Below are 20,432 nucleotides of genomic sequence, written 5' to 3'. Positions count from 1 at the left end.
CTCACAAATATCTTTTTATGTATGCCAGTATGTGAAAAATGTTTGGAGGCACACTTTACAGAAAACCTCAGATTTTATTTAAGGATTAAAAAAAAATTTTTTTTAGAGATTTTAAGTAATCTCTACACCTATCACGGGGCTCAAACTTACAACCCCAAGATCAAGAGTTGTATGCTCTACTGACTGAGCCAGCCAGAAAGCTTCAGATTTTAAAGAGGATTCCTACTAGGAAGAAATGGCCACATTTATGGCTCTTTCTATGGCTGAGAAAGTTCACAAATTTACAACTTTGCACACTGGTATTACTTCCCTACAAAATTCATCCTTCATAAAATGCTCATGGCCAAAGTTTATAGTCTTGAGTGGTACCGGGGCTGTCTGGAGACCTATGGGTCAGTTTTGTGGAGAGTCAACCTTTTCCCCCTGGCTTTCTTGAGGTGTAACTAACCAAATTGTAAGATATTTAAAGTGTACATCATGATGACTTGATATACACATTGTGAAAGGATGTCCCCCATCTGGTTAATTAACACATGTATCAATCAACTCACATATTTATTTCCCCCCCACTTCTTTTGGTGAGAACATTTGTGTTCTACTCTCTCAGCACATTTCTATTACACAATATGGCATTATCAGTTATAGTCACATCAGTTATAGTCTAATGTTATACACTAGATACTTGAGTCAATCCTTTAATTGGCTGGATCTAATCCATTCATTTCCCCCCTATGATAAGATCATCTCAAGTCTAAATCATGATTTTGTGACAGCAGTTAATACTCTGTATATATTTTTAAAATTTTTATTTATTTATTCAGGGGAGGGGCAGAGAGAGAGAGAGAGAGGTAGAGAGAGAGAATCCCACCCAGGTTCCACGCCCAGGACAGGGGCCCGATGCCCAATGTGGGGCTTGATCTTACGACTGTGAGGTAATGACATGAGCCAAAATCAAGAGTCGGACATGTAACTGATTGAACCACCCAGGTGTTCCTAAATTATATATTTTTAAATATGTATTTATTTAAGTAATTTCTACGCCCAATGTGGGGCTTGAACTCACAGCCCTGAGATCAAGAGTCGCACACTCTACTGACTGAGCCAGCCAGGTGTGCCTCTTTATAAGACATTTTGTAAAACAAAACGTTCTCACATTTAAAGCTATAAACTCTAGATGTGAAAATAACACATACACGCCACACACTGTTATATGGTTTATTTTTAAAATGATAGTAATAAATGCTTTTCCCTTGTTGGGAAATGACATACCTATTTTCAGTGGATAGAGCCTTAAAAAGTAACAGCGTTCTGTTCAAACTGAACTTGTATAATTGCACAAAAGTCATACAAAGCATTAAGAAATGCTGACAAAGCCTGCAGCTCTCTCAGATCCTCATTGAGCACACCCCGTAAGGCCTTGATTTCAGTGGGGACCCCTGATCTGAGCAATACTGATGCTCACGCCAAGTTCCTCAGTGACACTTAGGCGGAGGTTAAGAACAGTCAGGACGACCCACATGCTTTGTGACAACGGAATTCTGCTCTCATTAAACATTAGCATTAATGATGCATTCACTTTCTCATTATATTAGGAACATTAAACACTTCAGCTTGAAGTATATTTTCCCAGGCTTAAAATGTAACCCTATCAGCTTAAGTTTTAGGTGACAGATTCCCACCTCAGGAAACTAAAATTAAAAAAAAAAAAAACAAAAAAAAAAAACATCATAAAAACCTCTTCCAAGAGGGTCCTTTATGCTGCCACCACCCTGGGTCCTCACTTATTTTCTAACACTCACACACACACACACACACACACTACATTATTGTTGATCATATGCCAACTGAGGGGTGGCAGACAGGTTCTGACTCAGATCCCAACTTTGTTTTATTGGTAGCGGTTATTGGAAACACAGTGTTCCAAAGGACTCTGAGGTCACCGCTGACCTGGTGGGCAGTCCCCATGCCTTACTTGTGATCTCTCACACAGACATGGGGGCAGGGGAGCCAGCACTCCTGCATCAGATCTGTAATCTTTGTATTATCAAGAAAGCTAAAGGAGGGTGTTGGTTATCTAAGCTCTGAAAAATATAACAGCTCAATTTTCCTATTTTAATGAGTTACAATGTCTTTATCTTGGGTTTTCTTATTTTATGAATCTTTATCTCAAATTAAGATATAATGTCTATGGTAGGATTTTTCCCTTTCTGACCTTGTTACAAAGCTTGGTGAAAAAATAACCAAGTTTTAAAAGAAGACACAAAGAGAACTTTAAGTCATCTCGTGAGGAGTACCTTCCTAATTTGGATATGAGGACTATGGGAAGAGGAGGGTTTCTACTCCAGTATTTCTACTCCTGTGTTTTAAATAAACAGTCTGTTTGTTGAGTAGGAAGAAAAAGAGCAGTTCCTGAGACAAACACACAAAAGGATGTGGCAGAGGCTATCTGGAAGTGCTTCCTTCATTTAGATGGTAGGCATCATCAATGACCCAACCATCTCTCTTCAACTGAGGGAGAAAAATCCTAGTGTAACATTTGAAGGATTTCTGAGAATTAAGGTTTTCATTCGGAGAGGCCGGTGTATGAGACTTCGACATGGAGGAAATGTGGGGCATGTCTGTGGTGTGGCTAAGAGTGTGTGAGATTCTTGCACTGTGCACCACTATCTGCTTAACAAATCCCGAATATATCAGGCGGCCCAGAAACACTAGGCCAGCTCTTGATGGTGCTGACAGTCTGATCCGATGCTTAGCTACTGAAGTTAATCTGGGACTCAACGGACAATATACTTGGGCCAGGGACCAAAAATCACCAGAAGAATTCTGCAACAGCCATTCTGTGGCTCGCGACGGCCGCAGAACTTGACTAGGTTCTAACCAGAAGTCTGTTTCATGTCCAGGTATGACGCTATACATAAAAGTCACTGGGCTTTTACTTAGAAAGTTGAAGACTACTGAAAACGATTTATAGCCAGAAAAGGAAATTCCTTATTTCAGTATTGTAAATGAACAAAGGAAACTCAATCCAAGGAAAGGGTTGTTGGGGCCACAGAAGCCCAGAGGGTGAGAAGTTGTGGATTTATTTTCAGTCCCCTTCTTTTAGAAAGTAGCACAGGGCTGAGAAGTTGGAGGGAGGGGGGAGGACAGGCCCGGGGACGAGACTCCGGCTCTGTGGCCATCCATTCCCACAGCTGCTTAGCAGGGCCAAGCATTCGAGGGTGGGCACTGGCAGGACACCGTGTGTATCACTGATTTATAACATGATCTTTGTCCCCCGATGATGCCGGGTGTCTGCTTTTGGCTGTGTACCTTGGGTTTTCCTGGTAAGACGAGCAAATATCTAACACCGAGCGTTAATCCCCTCGCCTGTTTCTTTCTTAAAATCCCTTGACTTTACGCTCTAACGACCAGCAGGTTCTGTACATCTTGGGCCATATCCAGGTTTAAAGGAGGTGAACACACTAGTTCTAGGACAGAAGCTCCCAAATAAACCACCTGTGACAATCTAGCCCTGTTCATTCTGCAAACTGAGTTCTTGTATGACTGCAGCCAGTGCCGTGTTGAGGGAAATATGACTCCTTCCTACTGCCCTTCCAGGGCTAATATCAGAGAAATGAAAGGATCACAGGATGTTCTTGGTGAACTCTTGGTGAGTTCCGCATTTTGCACTAGAGGAAACTACAGAATTGTAACAGGAGCATCTCTCTGAAACGTGGGTGCCATTCCTCTGACTTCAAGAGGGTTAAGGAGAGGATCTACCTTTTCCCCGGGGCGGCAGCTTCTAGGGTATGCCATAAGGGTCAGTGCACTAAGAATCTATCAAGAAAGCATGGATGCCTGGGATAGGAATCATCTTCAGCCTGAGAACAGATGGACAGAGGTCTAGATCTACAGAAGACACATATATGTTTTTCTTTCTCTTCCATCTCTTCCCTTATCAAGAGTCTAAACATCTTCTAGGCCATAGGCAGCCAAATAGCAAGAAAAACTCAAAACTGTTTTAATAGTTAGTGTTGCTAGAATCTGGATTAGAGCTGAATGGTGGGACTGCAGGACACCAGTGCCCACAAGGGCTCATATGGCTCCAGTAGAGACGTAGGATCTGGAAAAAATGGACAGGAGTTATGGAAGGTATGTACTAGCCACCCACAATCACGGACAGGTGGTTTTTAGTATAGGCAGAGACACTGGTGGTTAGCTCAAAATACAAGCATCATAAACATCTTATGACATTAGGTAGATCTTAGCCAAAGTACAGAAAGGGAAAGACCTGGAGAGAAGGAGAAAAGTTTCTGTATATTTAATTGTGTTAACTGGAATGCATGGAGATATGTAACCACGATTTTTCTTTACATTTAGAAATTCAAACTGCCTTGGTCATTAACTGTACAGAGTTAATGTTACTGAAGTTGTAGTAACATCCAGTTCAAAAATTCAATTTTCCAGATTTCTAGATACTTACAACAAAGAAAGATCACACACAATTACATACATTCATACAGTTGCCACACTCCCAAACAGAACACGTGTATAAATGTGCACACAGAGACACACACACTCAGGACACGCGCACAGATGCGAACAAACACCCCCTTTGAACCTGAGCTGCACGTGGGCTGCAGTGAGGGTCAAGAGGCCCTGCTGCATATCTGTTCTATGTCATTCATTTCTTTGGGACAATCTGCAGAAAGGATGAGAGGTGAGTCCTGAGTCACCACTACATCATCTTCAATCCGTACACCAAGACCACGAAACTTCTCTGGGGCATCTCTGTCATCCTCTGGAATATAAATGCCTGAAAAGTAGAAAAAAGAATGTGCTGTTCATAAATGGCAGTAAGTGGATGATTTGGGATAAGTAAGTTAACCTCTCTGTGTTATAATTCATCTGTAGAACTGGGATCCTAACAGTATCTACCTAGAATTTTGGATATTAACTGAGATAATACACATAAAAGTGTGTGGCACATAATGGTCAATAAATGTTGGCTATCATTACTAGAACTATTACTCTAGTTTTGTGAACCAGACTACAGGCACCACGTGACCGTGATAATAGTGATCATGATTCTGTCATATTCTAGTGGTTCAAGCAGGCCACTAAAGTTACTTTTGAGTATGTTAATATATGCCAGAAACCAGTAGATTATATAAATGCATTCTTTCCCTCCCGAATCATCCCATGGGAAAAGGGGACTTTGCTAAAATAAGGACATAAAGTATTTTAAAATATATGAAAAACACTTATTTTGAGATTATTAGCCTGAACAACCATAAACTAGAAAAACTCAAGTAAGCTCTTTCCAATAAGCCGTAAATATAACTGATGTACACAATGGAGAGTAAGAGAGAAACAGGAAGACTTTAACAGACATTTGGACAATTCTAAGAGTCCCCTTTCTAATCATGAAGTAAGATAAGAACAGGTCTTTTCATATTTAAGAAACTGGAAACTTCCTCCACTATACTCACAGATGCTGCCCTGGGATAAAAAGAAAAAGATCAGCGAAGGAAAATGTATTCAAAGTCTAAGGAAGCACCCATGTACCAACCAGACTATACTGAATAATACATAAGGCATACATAATAGCAACATGTGACTGGGTACTATAAAGTCGGGTCCCAACTATAATTTATATACTTTAGAGATGAAAACACTTGAAATCTATTGTTGAAATACATTTTCTTGACAAAAACAGCATCATTATTTAAAAATCACTCTTGGGGGGCACCTGGGTGGCTCAGCTGGTTAATTAAGTGTCTGACTTTGGCTCAGGTCAAGATTTCACGGCTCATGAGTTTGAGCCCTGTATGGGGCTCTGTGCTGACAGCTCAGAGCCTGAAGCCTGTTTCATATTCTGTGTCTCCAGTTCTCTTTGCCCCTCCCCTGCTCATACTCTGTGTCGCTCAAAAATAAATAAACATTAAAAATTTTTTGGGGGGGCGTCGGGGAGGCTCAGTCAGTTACGCGTCTGTCTTCAGCTCAGGTCATGATTTCATGGTTCGTGGGTTCAAGCCCGGCAATGGGCTCTCCGCTTTCCGCACAGAGCCCGCTTCGGATCCTCTGTCCCCTTCTTTCTCTGCTCCCCCCCCACCTTCTCAAACAACAACAACAAATTTTTTTAAATCACTCTTGGGGTGCCTGGGTGACTCAGTCGGTTGAGCATCTGACTCTTGATTTTGACTCAGGTCATGATCCCAGACTTGTGGGATCAAGCCCCATGGGCTCTGAGCTGAACATGGAGCCTGCTTAAGGTTCTCTCTCTCTCTCTCTCTCTCTCTCTCTCTCTCTCTCTCTCTCCCCCCCCCCCCCTCTAAAAATTAAAAACAAAAAACAAAACCAAAAATCCCTCTTGTAACATCAATCCTTACACTCCACTGTGACCACCACTTTTCTGTGGAATTCTGTCCACTGCCCAGGATCGTTCAAGCCGGGGAGCTTAGATTGCCAGCTTCCTGTCAAACTTGCGAGAAAGGACCTGGACATCAAGAAGCAGAGCAGCTCTCTGAAGGAAAGCACCTGTGGCTTCAGACGCGTGAGCATCCCACCACTAAACAGGAGACGAGTAGAAATTGGCCCCGGGAAAGGCAGAGTCTAAAAAAAGATTTATTTCTTAATATCTACTTATAGAAAGCAGTCTCCATCTGTTGTTTACTGGAGAAGTCAAATGAAACAAATTGTGTGATGTTAAATAGGAAAGCTCAAGGAAAATCTAAAATAAAATTCCCTTCTACACTGAAGAGATCCATTTTCCTGTCTCTCCTAATTTAATTATGTTGGTTCAGGTAAAACTAAGCAACATTTACCTTTCTACCTGACAGTGTCATGTGTCCCACGGGATCAGGGCCTGCACCCGCCCTTACCTGGCTCTACTGTGATTACCATACCAGGCTGTAGAGGGAGGGAACGGGGCATGTCAGGGGTGTCGTGGACATCCATCCCGAGGTAATGGCCAACGTGATGAGGGCAGTATTTTCGAGCAGTCTGGAAAAGATAATCACCACAGTGTTATTAGGGCAATGACCCCTTAAGGGGAAAGCTGGGCATGTATCGATCAGTGAGATATGTGTTAATACCTCCCCCCTGGTTCTGCCACTTAGGTTTAACCTGTCCTCTGGTTAATGCCTAAGAGACCCGATAAACTGCTACCTCTTAAATGCAATTCTGCTGATGGCATTCAAATGCGTCCAAGTTTCCATTCCCACTATTTGATATACTACATACATGCTGACTTGGGTAACCCCAGCAATGACTACAGTAAATGAAACTCTTTTCAGGGTGGAGGGAGGATGATTATGTTAGAATAGTTCTCTTTTCAATGTTCACAAGTCCCTCTCAGAAAGCCTGCTCTGGAGACTGAATATCTCACAGCAACTTGTGGAGTAGGCACAGGACATTAAATTAACACAGTAATTATTAGGCATTTACCGGCTTGGATATTCCTATCTGTTAATTAGATTTGTTGGCTGCAGCAGCAGGAGGAATTTATAGCGTCTTTCCTATTGATAGAAGAAATCCTGGCAGCCTAAACTTGGAGATGAGATGCCTTAATGGTCTGTTTGGTGTGGCCACTTGGCATCTTAATTTACAGCTAAGGTTTTACATTTTTACTGAATATTATTACATTTTGGCTACAGATGAAATTCACCAAAGACGTGGCCCTTGGGGATATTGTTAGTCTCACCAATGTCACAGAAGCAACAAACACCCTCCCCCATGATTTCTACTTTTCAAAATCACCACAAAAGGACTGAGAGTTAACCTTTTATCCTTTTTGTGTCCTTTTCCATTCTGTCTGCATCAGCCTTCATTTTATATTTTCTGCCCACTGAGCTACTTATACAGGATGCAACGATCTAGAATGTGCTGCCATCTTCTGGAAGAAATAAGTACTGACTCCTTTTGTTTTAATCCATGTTCAATCTAAACCTCTTCTAGATGAAGAATCACAAAGACCATTTTTAAATCTAATTAGTTTTCTAGAGGCTGAAACCCAGCAGCACATCAGGTGTTCTTGAGAGCCGAGGTCAAAAGAGGGGCCATACCTTGAAGGCATTATTTTCCTTAATGTTCTTCACAATCCCCAACTCCTTCAGCTTCTGGGCTATCAGTGTCAGCATCAAGCTGTAGATGTTCTCCAAGCTTGTTCCAGGGGAGCAGAGCGTCAGACAATCTCTCTGAATCTCTAGAACAGCTTCATAGAGTTCTGCCTGAGGTGCTGTGAATCTGGGGACAGGAAAACCAAAGAACTCACATTTGGAATAATCTGATATTGCAGGAAGTTTGCTTCCAAGTCTGATTAGGAAAAACTCCAAGGTGCTGATGATGGGGCATTGTTGATACCTAATCAGTATCAATATATCAGTACTGACAGGACCTTAATTGTGACCTAGACACTCAACAGGAAGAACAATAACTCTTCAAGCTGGGGCAGCGACAGCCTCTCCTGTAAACGATCAGCAGATATACATGAGGTGAGGCTAGCAGATAAAGTCAGCCATGAACGCATCTGGAGGGTCAGACCAGCCTCAACTTGATCCTTTCCATTTTTTTTTTTTTACCACTTTAAACACACACACACACACACACACACACACACACACACACACACACACACAAAGGGTGCTTGGGTGGCTCAGTTGGCTAAGTAAGCATCTCTGACTCTTGGTTTTGGCTCAGGTTATGATCTCACAGTTCCTGAGTTCGAGCCCCAGGTTGGGCTCATGTGCTGTTGGTGTGGAACCTGCTTAGGATTCTCTCTCTCCCTCTTTCTCTGCTTCTCCTCCACTCTCACCATGTGCTCTCTCTCTCTCTCAAAATAAATGAACATTTAAAAAGCAAAAGAAAACAAAGCCTAGGAATCCACTTCTTGTAGGTAAAACCTATGTCATGAGATAAACTAGTAGATACTCTGGATACTAGGTATCCTTAGAATAATAATTTCTTTAGCAATCATGGAGAAAAACGAGAAAAAATTAAGCTGGTGCGGTGTATGATATGTATTTTCTACACTGCTGATGGGGAGTGTAAATTAGTATAGCCGATTAAGTCAAAGGTTTTAATAAAAATATTCATAAAATTTGAGCTTATATTCTGTGCTAAGAATCCATCCTAAGAAAATATTTGACAAAAAACAAATAACCCGTGAAGAAATGGACAGAAAACACAAATAGACACTTCTCTAAAGAAGACATCCGGATGGCCAACAGGCACATGAAAGGATGCTCAACGTCGCTCCTCCTCAGGGAAATACAAATCAAAACCACACTCAGATATCACCTCACACCAGTCAGAGTGGCCAAAATGAACAAATCAGGAGACTATAGATGCTGGGGAGGATGTGGAGAAACGGCAACCCTCTTGCACTGTTGGTGGGAATGCAAATTGGTGCAGCCACTCTGGAAAACAGTGTGGAGGTTCCTCAAAAAATTAAAAATAGACCTACCCTATGACCCAGCAGTAGCACTGCTAGGAATTTACCCAAGGGATACAGGAGTACTGATGCATAGGGGCACTTGTACCCCGATGTTTATAGCAGCATTCTCAACAATAGCCAAATTATGGAAAGAGCCTAAATGTCCATCAACTGATGAATGGATAAAGAAATTGTGGTTTATATGCACAATGGAGTACTACGTGGCAATGAGAAAGAATGAAATATGGCCATTTGTAGCAACATGGATGGAACTGGAGAGTGTGATGCTAAGTGAAATAAGCCATACAGAGAAAGACAGATACCATATGGTTTCACTCTTATGTGGATCCTGAGAAACTTAACAGAAACCCATGGGGGAGGGGAAGGAAAAAAAAAAAAAGAGGTTAGAGTGGGAGAGAGCCAAAGCATAAGAGACTCTTAAAAACTGAGAACAAACTGAGGGTGGATGGGGGGTGGGAGGGAGGGGAGGGTGAGTGATGGGTATTGAGGAGCGTACCTTTTGGGATGAGCACTGGGTGTTGTATGGAAACCAATTTGACAATAAATTTCATATATTGAAAAAAAAGAGAAAATATTTGAAATTCAAAGAAAGCTGAGTATATAAAAATGTTCACTGTAGATAAACTTTAAATGTCCCCTAATAAGAATGGTTAAATATAACAATATAATGAGTATAATGAACATCTACATACCAAATCCAAGTTCGGCCATGAGCAACATGTTATATTTGTATCACTATGAGGCTGCCCACACTCCAACCCCCGCAGTATTTCTAAAGAGTTTTTAATAGTTCTTATTTATTTATTTGTTTGTTTATTTTACTTATTTTTGAGAGAGAGAGAGAGAGAGAGAGAGAGAGAGAGAGAAAGCGTGAAGGATGCACCCATGTACAAGTAGGGGAGGGGCAAAGACAGAATCCAAAGGAGGCTCTAATTGACGCAGGGCTTGAACTCACGAACCCCGAGATCATGACTGGAGCCAAACAAAACCAAGAGTCAGATGCTTAACAAACTGAGCCACCAGGTGCCCCTTAATAGTTCTTTTTTTAAAAGTTTATTTATTTTGAAAGAGACAGAACAAGCAGGGGAGGAGCAGAGAGAGAGAGAGAGAGAGAGAGAGAGAGAGAGGGAGAGAATCTCAAGCAGGGTTCACACTGCCAGCACAGAGCCTGACATAGGCCTGGAACCCACAAACAGTGAGATCACGACCTGAGTCGAAATCAAGAGTTGGACTGAGCCACCCAGGTGCCCCATTAATAGTTCTATTTTTAGTGTAAATTTTATATACACTAAAATACATAAATCTGAGCTGTACAAGTTGGACAAATGTCAATACAATCAAGGTGGTCAATAATGTAATTCACATCTACAAGTTGTGTTTCACCACACTTGGGAAGATTTTGGCCATTATTTCTTCAAAGGTTTTTTCTGACGCATTCGCTCTTCAATTTCTGGGGCTCTAATTAGATGTATGTTAGATGGCTTGAAAATATCTCATAGGTCTCTGAGGTTTTGTTCATTCTTCTACAGTTTATTTCTGTTCTTCAGACTGGATAATTTCTATTTCTCTTCAAGTTCACTTGACTTCTGCCTCCAATTGGACTGTAAAGTCCACCTAGTGAATTATCCATTTCAGCTACTGTACTTTTCGGCTTTAGAATTTATTTAGTTTTTGAAAAAAATCTTTTTATTGTAAACAGAACAGAGGCACAGAAAGCCAAACAAACCAAATATAAATACCTTAAGAAATTAGTGTAAGGTTGACCAGTCAGATAAAAGGTGGAACTTGGCCAACTGTCACAGAAGTCCCTTCTATGTGCCTCATAACTATTACAATTCTCCCAGCATGTAACCATTACTCTAACTTTTCCAGTTATCATTTCCTTGTAGTTTTTCATTTGCATGTACATGTTTATCATTTTTACTGATATAGTTTCTAGATCATAAAATTCACCCACTTTAAAAAGTTTACAGTTCCGTGGTTTTTAGCATTTTCACAAAGTTGTGCAACCATCATCACTATCTAATTCCAGAGCATTTTCATGCCCCCTCCCCCTTCTTGTATCCATTAACAGTCACTTTCCATTCCTTGTATTTAAAAAACTATTTTATAACCCAAATGTGCATCCCAGGATAATTATCTTCCTGCTTATTTAAAATAAATTTGATTTGTCTCTTGAATCTCTTTTAGTCAACAGGTTCCTTTCTCTTTTTTTTAATGTTTATTTATTTTTTGAGAGACAGAGGGAGACAGAGTGTGAGCAGGGGAGGGATAGAGAGAGAGGGAGTTACAGAATCCGAAGCAGGCTCCAAGCTCTGAGCTGCCAGCACAGAGTCCAATGTGGAGTTCAAACTCACAAACTGTGAAATCACGACCTGAGCCAAAGTTGGACGCTTAACCGACTGAGCCACACAGGCACCCCAACAGGTTCTTTTTTCTAGCCTTTTTTATTCCCTCGTAAATTATGTGTTAAAGAATCCAGGCTGTTTGAAATACAGGGTTTGTCACAGTCTGAATTTTGCTAATTGTATTCACAGAATGAATGCCTGTGTTTCTCCAAACTTCTTATGTTGAAGCCCTACCCATTAGTGTGGCTGTATTTGGAGATGAGGCCTCTAAAGGAAGTAACTAAGGTAACATGAAGTCATAAAAGCGGGGCCCTGCTCTGACAGAATTAGTGTTCTTATAAGAAGAGACACCACAGAGCTTGCTTTCTCTTACTTTCTCTCTTTGTGTAAAAGAGGTCATGTGAGCATACAGCAAGATGGCGGCTGCTTACAAGCCAGGAGAAGAGGCCTCAGGAGGAAACCTACCTTGCTAGCACCTTGATCTTGGACTTCCCAGCTTTCAGAACTGTGAGAAACAAATTTTTGTGGTCTAAGCCACTAAGTCTGTTGTATTTTGTTACGGCAACTCGAGCTAACATACATATCCTCTCAGCGCAGTTCAACATATTCCTTTGTCTTTTTTATTTGTTACAAATTGGCAGTTGGACCCCAAGAATGAATCAGACTCAGGTTCAGTCTCTTTGGTAAGACTGGCTATATGTAGTACTTGGCAAAATCGTAGGAGGCACATAATATCTGATTATCTCTTTTTGTGATCTTAGCAGTCACTGATCCTTAGTACTTATATCTATACATTAATGGGTGTTGCAAAATGGTAATAATTTTAATTCTCTATTTTTCATTCACTTCATGTAATTTTTTAAATGTTTATATTTAAAAGAGAGAGCGCGGGGTGCCTGGGTGGCTCAGTCGGTTAAGTGTCCGACTTCGGTTCAGGTCATGATCTCACGGTCCGTGAGTTCGAGCCCCGCATCGGGCTCTGTGCTGACAGCTCAGAGCCTGGAGCCCGTTTCAGATTCTGTGTCTCCCTCTCTCTCTGCCCCTCCCCTGTTCATGCTCTGTCTCTCTCTGTCTCAAAAATAAATAAATAAACGTTAAAAAAAAATTAAAAAAATAAAAGAGCGCAAGCAGGGGAGGTGCAGAGAGAGAGGATCTGAAGCAGGTTCTGTGCTGACAGCAGCGAGCCTGATGCGAGGCTTGAATCACGAACCTTATGACCTGAGCTGAAGTAGGAAGCTTAACCGAGTCACCCAGGCGCCCCTGAGTGCATATTGATATTTCAATTAAAATTTGAGACCACAGAATTTTTATGTAACCTCTCTGTATTTCATTTGCCTTCTTTCTTCTGGGTTCTTGAGGACACAAGGAGGACAGAATTAAAATCATCTTTTACTCTTTTGTTTTATATTTCTTTGTTTTTTATTAACTTTGTATGAGATTAACCAAGATACTTTTTTTATTGCTTACTTTATGTGAAATTAATTTTCCTGAACTTCTGAATGAGGCAGAATTTAGGAAAGATTTTTTAGCCTCACAGAGCTTTTTCTTGTTTTGGTGCAGTGGTAAACAATATGGTAGCTTGCTTTCAATTCCTCTCCCACTCACTCCTTTCCCTTGTCCCTAACTTGCTCAATTTCGATTCTACTTCCAGCAGTTTCTCCTCAGTATGAGAAGGGAGCACAGCACCCTCAAACTTCCTTGGGCCTTTGGAGTGACAAATCTTTCCCATTTCAGTTTCTGTTCTCGAATTGGTCATCATCCTTTCCAGTGAAAAGCTATTGGTTATTTGGGAGTTCCTTTGTTCTCAAGCACTTCGGACAGCTTCTTCCACTACTGTTGTTTCCTTCTTTTTCCTTCCACACAGATAGTGATACCAGCCAGGTCTTGTGGTTGTATAGAGTGTGTTCATAACTGTTTGTGCTTTTAGGCTGAAGTGATACCCTATCACCCAGTGTTTGGTTTTGCTACCTAGTTGCTCTACTGTTATTTGACAATTTGGAGAGACAGAAAAACTATGCTTTTGTTGCCATCTCCCCAGAATCCTTGGTTCTTATTTCTTAGTTTCTTATTTCTTACTGAAACTCTCAATCTGTTCACTCACTATATTTATATTTGTTCCTTTAACTCTTTGAACATATCTATAATAGCTGCTTTAAAGTTCTTGTCTGCTCATTGAAATTTTAGGGTTATTCAAGATCTGCTTTTATTGGCTGTATTTTTCTCAACTAAGGCTATTTTGATTCTTTTCCTGATTCTTCTCATGTCTAGTGATTTTTTTTTAACGGATTACTGGAATTACTTTTGTAATCAGAAAATAAAAACTTCAAATTTATTTACTTTATTTTACTTTTAAATGTTTATTTTTGAGAGAGTATGAGCAGGGGAGAGGCGGGTGGGGGGGAGGGTGGACAGAGGATCTGAAACAGGCTCTGTGCTGACAGCAGTGAGCCCAATGCAGGGCTTGAACTCATGAACCATGAGATTATGACTGAGCCAAAGTTGGACACTCAATAGACTGAGCCACCCAGTCTATTTATTTAATTTTAAGTTAATTAATTAATTTTTTATTTTTTAAAAAACGTTTATTTAGGGGCTCCTGGGTGGCTCAGTCGGTTAAGTGTCTGACTTCAGGTCAGGTCTGATCTCACGGCTTGTGAATTTGAGCGCCACGTCGGGCTCTGTGCTGACAGCTTGGAGCCTGGAGCCTGCTTCAGATTCTGTGTCTCCCTCTCTCCCTGCCCCTCCCTCACTCTCTCTCTCAGTGATAGACATAAAAAAATTTTTTTAATGAAAAAAAATGTTTATTTATATTGAGAGGGTGTGAGTGCAAGTGGGGGAGAGGCGGGGAGAGGCAGGGATAGACAGAGAGAAAGCGAGAATCTCAAGCAGGCTCTGCACTGTCAGCACAGAGCCTGACACAGGGCTTGATCTCATGAACTGTGAGACTGTGACCTGAGCCAAAATCAAGAGTCGGATGCTTAATCCACTGAGCCACTCAGGTGCCCCTTAATTTTTTTTTTTAAGATTCTATTTTTAAGTAATCTCCACACCCAGTGTGGGGCTCAAACTTACAACACTGAGATCAAGAGTTGTATGTTCTATAGGGGCGCCTGGGTGGCTCGGTCGGTTAAGCGTCCGACTTCGGCTCGGGTCATGATCTCGCGGTCCGTGAGTTCGAGCCCCGCGTCGGGCTCTGTGCTGACAGCTCGGAGCCTGGAGCCTGTTTCAGATTCTGTGTCTCCCTCTCTCTCTGCCCCTCCCCTGTTCACGCTCTGTGTCTCTCTCTGTCTCAAAAATAAATAAACGCTAAAAAAAAAAAAAAAAAATTTAAGAGTTGTATGTTCTACTGACTGAGCCAGGCAGGCACTCTTCAAATTTATTTTTTAAAAATGTGAATGTTAATTGGGTGTGTTAACTAGGTGTGTCTAGGTGTCTGATCCAGTGATATGATAAATAAAGCAGTCTTAGAAAGTCATCAGGTACTTTGCAAAGGCAGTTAACCTGAGCTAGAGGGGATGAGTATATTTCTTTAGTCCTTTATTCCTCATATACCCATATTCCAACTCATACTCCTAAGAAGCAGTGGGATCTGTAGATGTCCTACCTGCCATTGACAGGCCAGGTCCGGGTTATGTCACTCACATAGCAAGAAGACTCACAACCTCCATCCAGCAGCACCATTTCCCCATCCTGCAACAAAAGTGAGATATGTCAAAGTAGGTGACCTTATGATTGTCAGCTATTTCTTCTCATTTAAACTCTCTGTGCCTTTCACTTTATATATATATTTAAAAAGCTATATCTGTGTTCATTCTCACAAGAAACAGCATCTCAATTTTTCAAATGAATTCACATTGACTCAAGAAAGGTGCCACTGCATAGTAGTCCATAGGCTCTGGAACCACACTGCTTAGATCATCATAAATGTTACTACTATCATTATTAGTTTTACAAATCCTATGTAAGTTGGTATCCAGGGCCTTATTCAAATACAATTACCCTTAACCATTTAACTTTAGAATATCTCTTCCCCATTTGTTCCCCATCAAAGTACACGTGGGGAAAGAAAAAAAACTTTGGGTATCTTTACCTTACTTCTTGTCATGTTATATTGAAATTATTTACGTCCTTGAAGACAGGGAATATCTTATTCATATATAAATGAGCACACAACATGGTATGTAGTAGAATAATGGGCTGAGTATTTATGTATGTACATATATATAATAGCAACTTTGAAGAATAGATGTGGTTTTTGTTTCTGGTAAAATGCCAGAATACATTTCTTGTTAGAAAACAACTAGATGCTGGATCGAAAATATATTTTATGAAAGGCTGGCATTACATAAGGCAAGAGATGTCCTAAAGACATTTTCTCTCTTGAAAAAAGACACCCTAGAACTGAAACTAGAGCGGAAAGTAGTGATAAGGTAAGAGGTACAGTATATATAGAAAAGGAGATGTTGCCCTGAGGTCTTGCAGCAAAGTGGGGAAAATGAGCTGGACATTTTTGCATTAATCTAGGATGCTCATAGAGGATTTGGGAGTTGCAGGGCACTAGGATCCACTTGACTTCTGGCAAAAGCATAATCAAACAACCTTTGGAAGAAATTTCCCCCAAATCTGGGCTGGCATGATTTCCAAAAAATAACATCAGGCAAATGTGAGCTCACAAGCCAAGGTTGTCAAGCACCTGACGTAGGTCACCATGCCTGAGAGTCAGCAGGAACAACAAATTTAGATCTTCCAAGACTTCAGATAAGGGAATGATTAGATATGGAAGGGCTATTATGAAAGCCTTAAAGGGATAAAGTACGGAATCACAAAGATGAATAAGCAACAAGAGACAACTGACATAACTCTGATTTGAAAGGGACCAAAAGGAAATAAAAACAACTGCTGAAGTCAATCACCCAGGGGATGGCTGAAGAAGCAGATAAGACAACCAAAGGGGAAAAAAACTAGTTTCATGGAAGACAGACATACCGAAGGCTCTGAGAACATGACAGAGAGAGACAAGGCAAAAATAAACATGAAAGTTAGCTTACTGAGACCAGACAGAGGTCTAACATACATCTAACTGAGATCACGGAAGAAGTGGATAGAGACAGCGTAGGAGAGACGGTATCTACACCAGGGTCTGAGGATTTCCACAAACGCACAGATTCCGGAGGAAGAAGGGACCATAATGACGATATGTAAAAATAAATCTGTTCTTAGACATACAAAAAACCAGAAACACCAAAGAAAAAGAAATCTTAAAAGTAGCCAGAGCAAAAAGAGAGACCCCATAGGAAATGACAACTATGTTTTGTTTGTTTGTTTTTTAACTTTTTTTTTTAAATGTTTATTTATTTTTGAGGGAGAAACAGAGACAGCATGAGCAGGGGAGAGGCAGAGAGAGGAGACACAGAATCTGAAACAGGCTCCAGGCTCTGAACTGTCAGCACACAACCCGACATGGGGCTTGAACTCACAAACTGTGAGATCATGACCTGAGCCCAAGTCAGGCGCTTAGCCAACTGAGCCACCCAGGTGCCCCTGTTTGTTTGTTTGTTTTTAATCAGCAACACTGAAAGTCAGGAGAAAGGGGAATGATATACTACAGGTGATGACTGAAAAGTGAAGATAGTTTCTTTGGTACAGCCTTCATCAAGAATTGAGAATGAAATAAAGATATTTCAGCTAAACAAAACCAGAAAATTTTCTCAGCAACAGACCTTCATCTAAAGGATTTTCTTCAGGCTGAAGGAAGGTGATCCCGGGAGGGCCATCGAAGATGTGAGAAGGAAAGGTGAACACGCATGTAAATCGAAACAAACCTGCTTCTGATGGTTGGAGAGAGCTGTGGTGAGCATAGAGGCAGAACCACAGGGCAGCCCGCTCTCGGACTGCATTTCTGCCAGATGCTTCCTACCAAGTCCACACCAGAGCTCTCCCAGAGGCCCCATAGTACCCTGCATTTCTTAAAGCTTGTTGAGGACCTTGCCCACTGACTTCACCAGAAAGGACCCTTGTAAACTTTCAGATAACCAAAGCCAAGACTATGACCTAGAAGTTCTCAACTTTTTTTTCTCTCAGGCCAATTTATCTAATAATGGCAATACTTTTCTGTCCCTGTACAGCGACACTGGTGCTTATTCTCCAGTTTTTCAGGAATGAACACTATACTGTTTAGGAACAGACACACTGGTGGTAAAACCAGGAAAACAAAATAAAATGGATTAAAACAAAAATCAAGATGGTAGAAGACAGAAAGATGTACTTGATATTGCCCAGGGGACTAGTAATGTTCTTTTCATCCTAGATGGTAGACACATGGTTGTTTATTTGATAATTATTTTTAAGCAGTACATGATATTTATTGTGTGTTTTTTAAAGTTTATTTTGAGAGAGAGTGAGCAAGCAGGGGAGAGGCAGAGAGATAGTGAGAAAGAGCCCAAGCAGGCTCTGCACTAGTAGAGCCTTGAAGTGGGGCTCGAACTCACACACCGTGAGATCATGACCTGAGCTGAAACCAAGAGTCAGATACTTAACCGACCGAGCCACGCAGACACCCCTATTTATTGTTTTTAATATACATTTAACAACTTAGGCAAACCTTATGGACTATAGTGAAAGTGAAAAATCTATCCTTAAACACTTATAATAAGAAAAGAAGGATGAAAATTAATGAGTTCAGTATCTAATTTAAGAACAAGAAAAAAACAAGAGAATAAACACAAAAAGGAGAAGGGTGAAATTAATAAAGGCAAGGGGCCAGTGTAATGAAATAATAAACAAAGATAAAATAGCATTAATGATGAAAAGTTGGTTTTACAAGAGTAACAAAACCGAACAAACCTCTTTTTTTAGTGAGATTTCCTTTTTTAGTCGAAGTTCTCGAGGTATAATGTACATGGTAAAATGCACAGATTTTTAAGTATATAGAGTTAGGTCAGTTTTGTCAAAACCCATGTAACCACTCCCTCAGGTGCCTTCCCAGTCAATATTCCATCCGAAGCAGCCACTGATCTGATTTTTATCAATACAGAGTGGTTTTGCCTATTTCAGAACTTCATACAGACGGGATCATAGAGCGTCTAACTTTTGTGTCTGACTTATTCAGTCAGCACAATGCTTTGAGATCATTTATCTGTTGGTAGTACAGTGGTTTGTTCCTTTTCATTTTAAGAATACACCACATAGCAATTTTCTTATTTAATATCCTGGTAAGAGACGCCTGGTCTATCAGGAGCAAACTTGCTATAAACATTCATTCTTGTACAAGGCATTTTGTGGACCTACATTTCAATTTTTTTGGAAAAATACCTATTAATGGAATTGCTGGTGCATGTTTATGTTTTAAAGAAACTACTAAGATTTATTAGAAAAAAAGAGAAGAGGCAAAAATATATCAAGAATGTAAAAAGGTACATAACTGTAATTACAAAAGATTAAAAGGTAAGACAATACTATGAGTAATTTTAAAAACTTAGACATAATGGTAGAAAATTATAACCTACCAAACTGTCTCAGGCAAAATGAAGTATAAACTGATATAATCACTTTGGAAATGTCTGGCATTTTCTACTAAAGTTACAAATATGCATACCTATGACCCATCAATTCCACTAATTAAGTGTCCTTAGACAAACTTGATGACTCATATACTAGGAATATGTACAAGAATGTTCAGAGAATATTGTTCATAATGGTAAAAACCTGGAAATAATAGAAATGTCCACCTAATGGATATTTATCATATTAATAAATTAAAACAGAAAACTTCATAATATTTATTAATTGATTTAAAAATAACAATGAACCTATTACATGTTAAGATAAACAGCATTTTTAATGAAAAGTAACTATTTTTCTAAATAAAAATAGTTAGAAATGTAGCGTACATTTTTACAGATCTCTTTGTCTAGCAAAACAAAAAACAGCTAGAATCTCATATCTGCTTTTGCCTTCAATTTGGTATGATGTTGATGTCATAAAGCCTCTAGGGTCCATCTCTGTGCACTGAAGAGAACGAGAGTGAAAGAGACACATAATGTCTGGGTATTCTTATGAAAATATATTTAACCTCATGGAACACACTTTAACTGCTGTTCCACACTAGAACAAACCACAGTAGCATGCAACAACATACTGTTATACGAAAAAGATGCAGATACAATATTTGAAATTTATAAAGTTCAAACATGACCAAAACCAAACTACATTAAACTCTATTATTCATTAGTAGTAAAATAAAATGAAAAGCAAAGAATTGATGACCATCAAAATCAGGGTAGTGGCTATCCCATCAGGGAGGGAAGAAATTATCATTGGGAAGAACCACATGGTGGAAAAGCTTTTTAGGGGTGGAAGGCTAGTAATGTCCTGATTCAGGCATTCACAAACTTTTTCTGTAAAGGGATAAATAGTAAATATTTTTTACTTTGTGGACCATACTGTTTCTGATGCAACTATTCAACTCTGCCACTGTGGGAAAGAAAGCAGGAACGGCTGTATTCCAACAAAACTTTATTCACAAAACAAAGTAGCAGGCTGGATTGGCCTAGAGAGGTGTAGCTTGCCAAGTATGGACAATGGTTACGTGGGTGTTCATTTTATAATTAATATTAAACTTTTCCTTTAAGTTTTAAGTACTTTACCGG

The 20,432-nt window shown here is 40.1% G+C and overlaps 1 protein-coding gene across 9 annotated transcripts in view; it reads right to left on the bottom strand.

Moving 5' to 3' along the window:
• Positions 1-1,089: 1,089 nt before the first annotated feature.
• Positions 1,090-20,432, bottom strand: part of XPNPEP3 (X-prolyl aminopeptidase 3) — a 75,558-nt gene continuing 56,215 nt past the window's right edge. For 5 of the 9 annotated variants that reach the window (XM_042993359.1, XM_042993360.1, XM_042993358.1 and 2 more), the window contains 4 exons: positions 15,389-15,474; positions 8,046-8,226; positions 6,864-6,984; positions 1,090-4,795 (listed from right to left, as the gene is read on the bottom strand). In XM_042993359.1, the coding sequence (XP_042849293.1) occupies positions 4,629-4,795; positions 6,864-6,984; positions 8,046-8,226; positions 15,389-15,474 (555 nt within the window). In that variant the 3' untranslated portion in view covers positions 1,090-4,628. Of the gene's footprint in view, positions 4,796-6,371; positions 6,479-6,806; positions 6,985-8,045; positions 8,227-15,388; positions 15,475-20,432 lie in introns of all 9 variants that reach the window. The other 4 variants (XM_007079433.3, XR_006220263.1, XM_015536358.2 and 1 more) reach the window with 4 other exon arrangements.

This window comes from Panthera tigris, chromosome B4 (assembly GCF_018350195.1).
Source record: "Panthera tigris isolate Pti1 chromosome B4, P.tigris_Pti1_mat1.1, whole genome shotgun sequence".
NCBI classification, from domain to species: Eukaryota; Metazoa; Chordata; class Mammalia; order Carnivora; family Felidae; genus Panthera; species Panthera tigris.
Note: the sequence above shows the minus strand (reverse complement) of the source record. Positions and strands in the feature narration are given on the sequence as shown.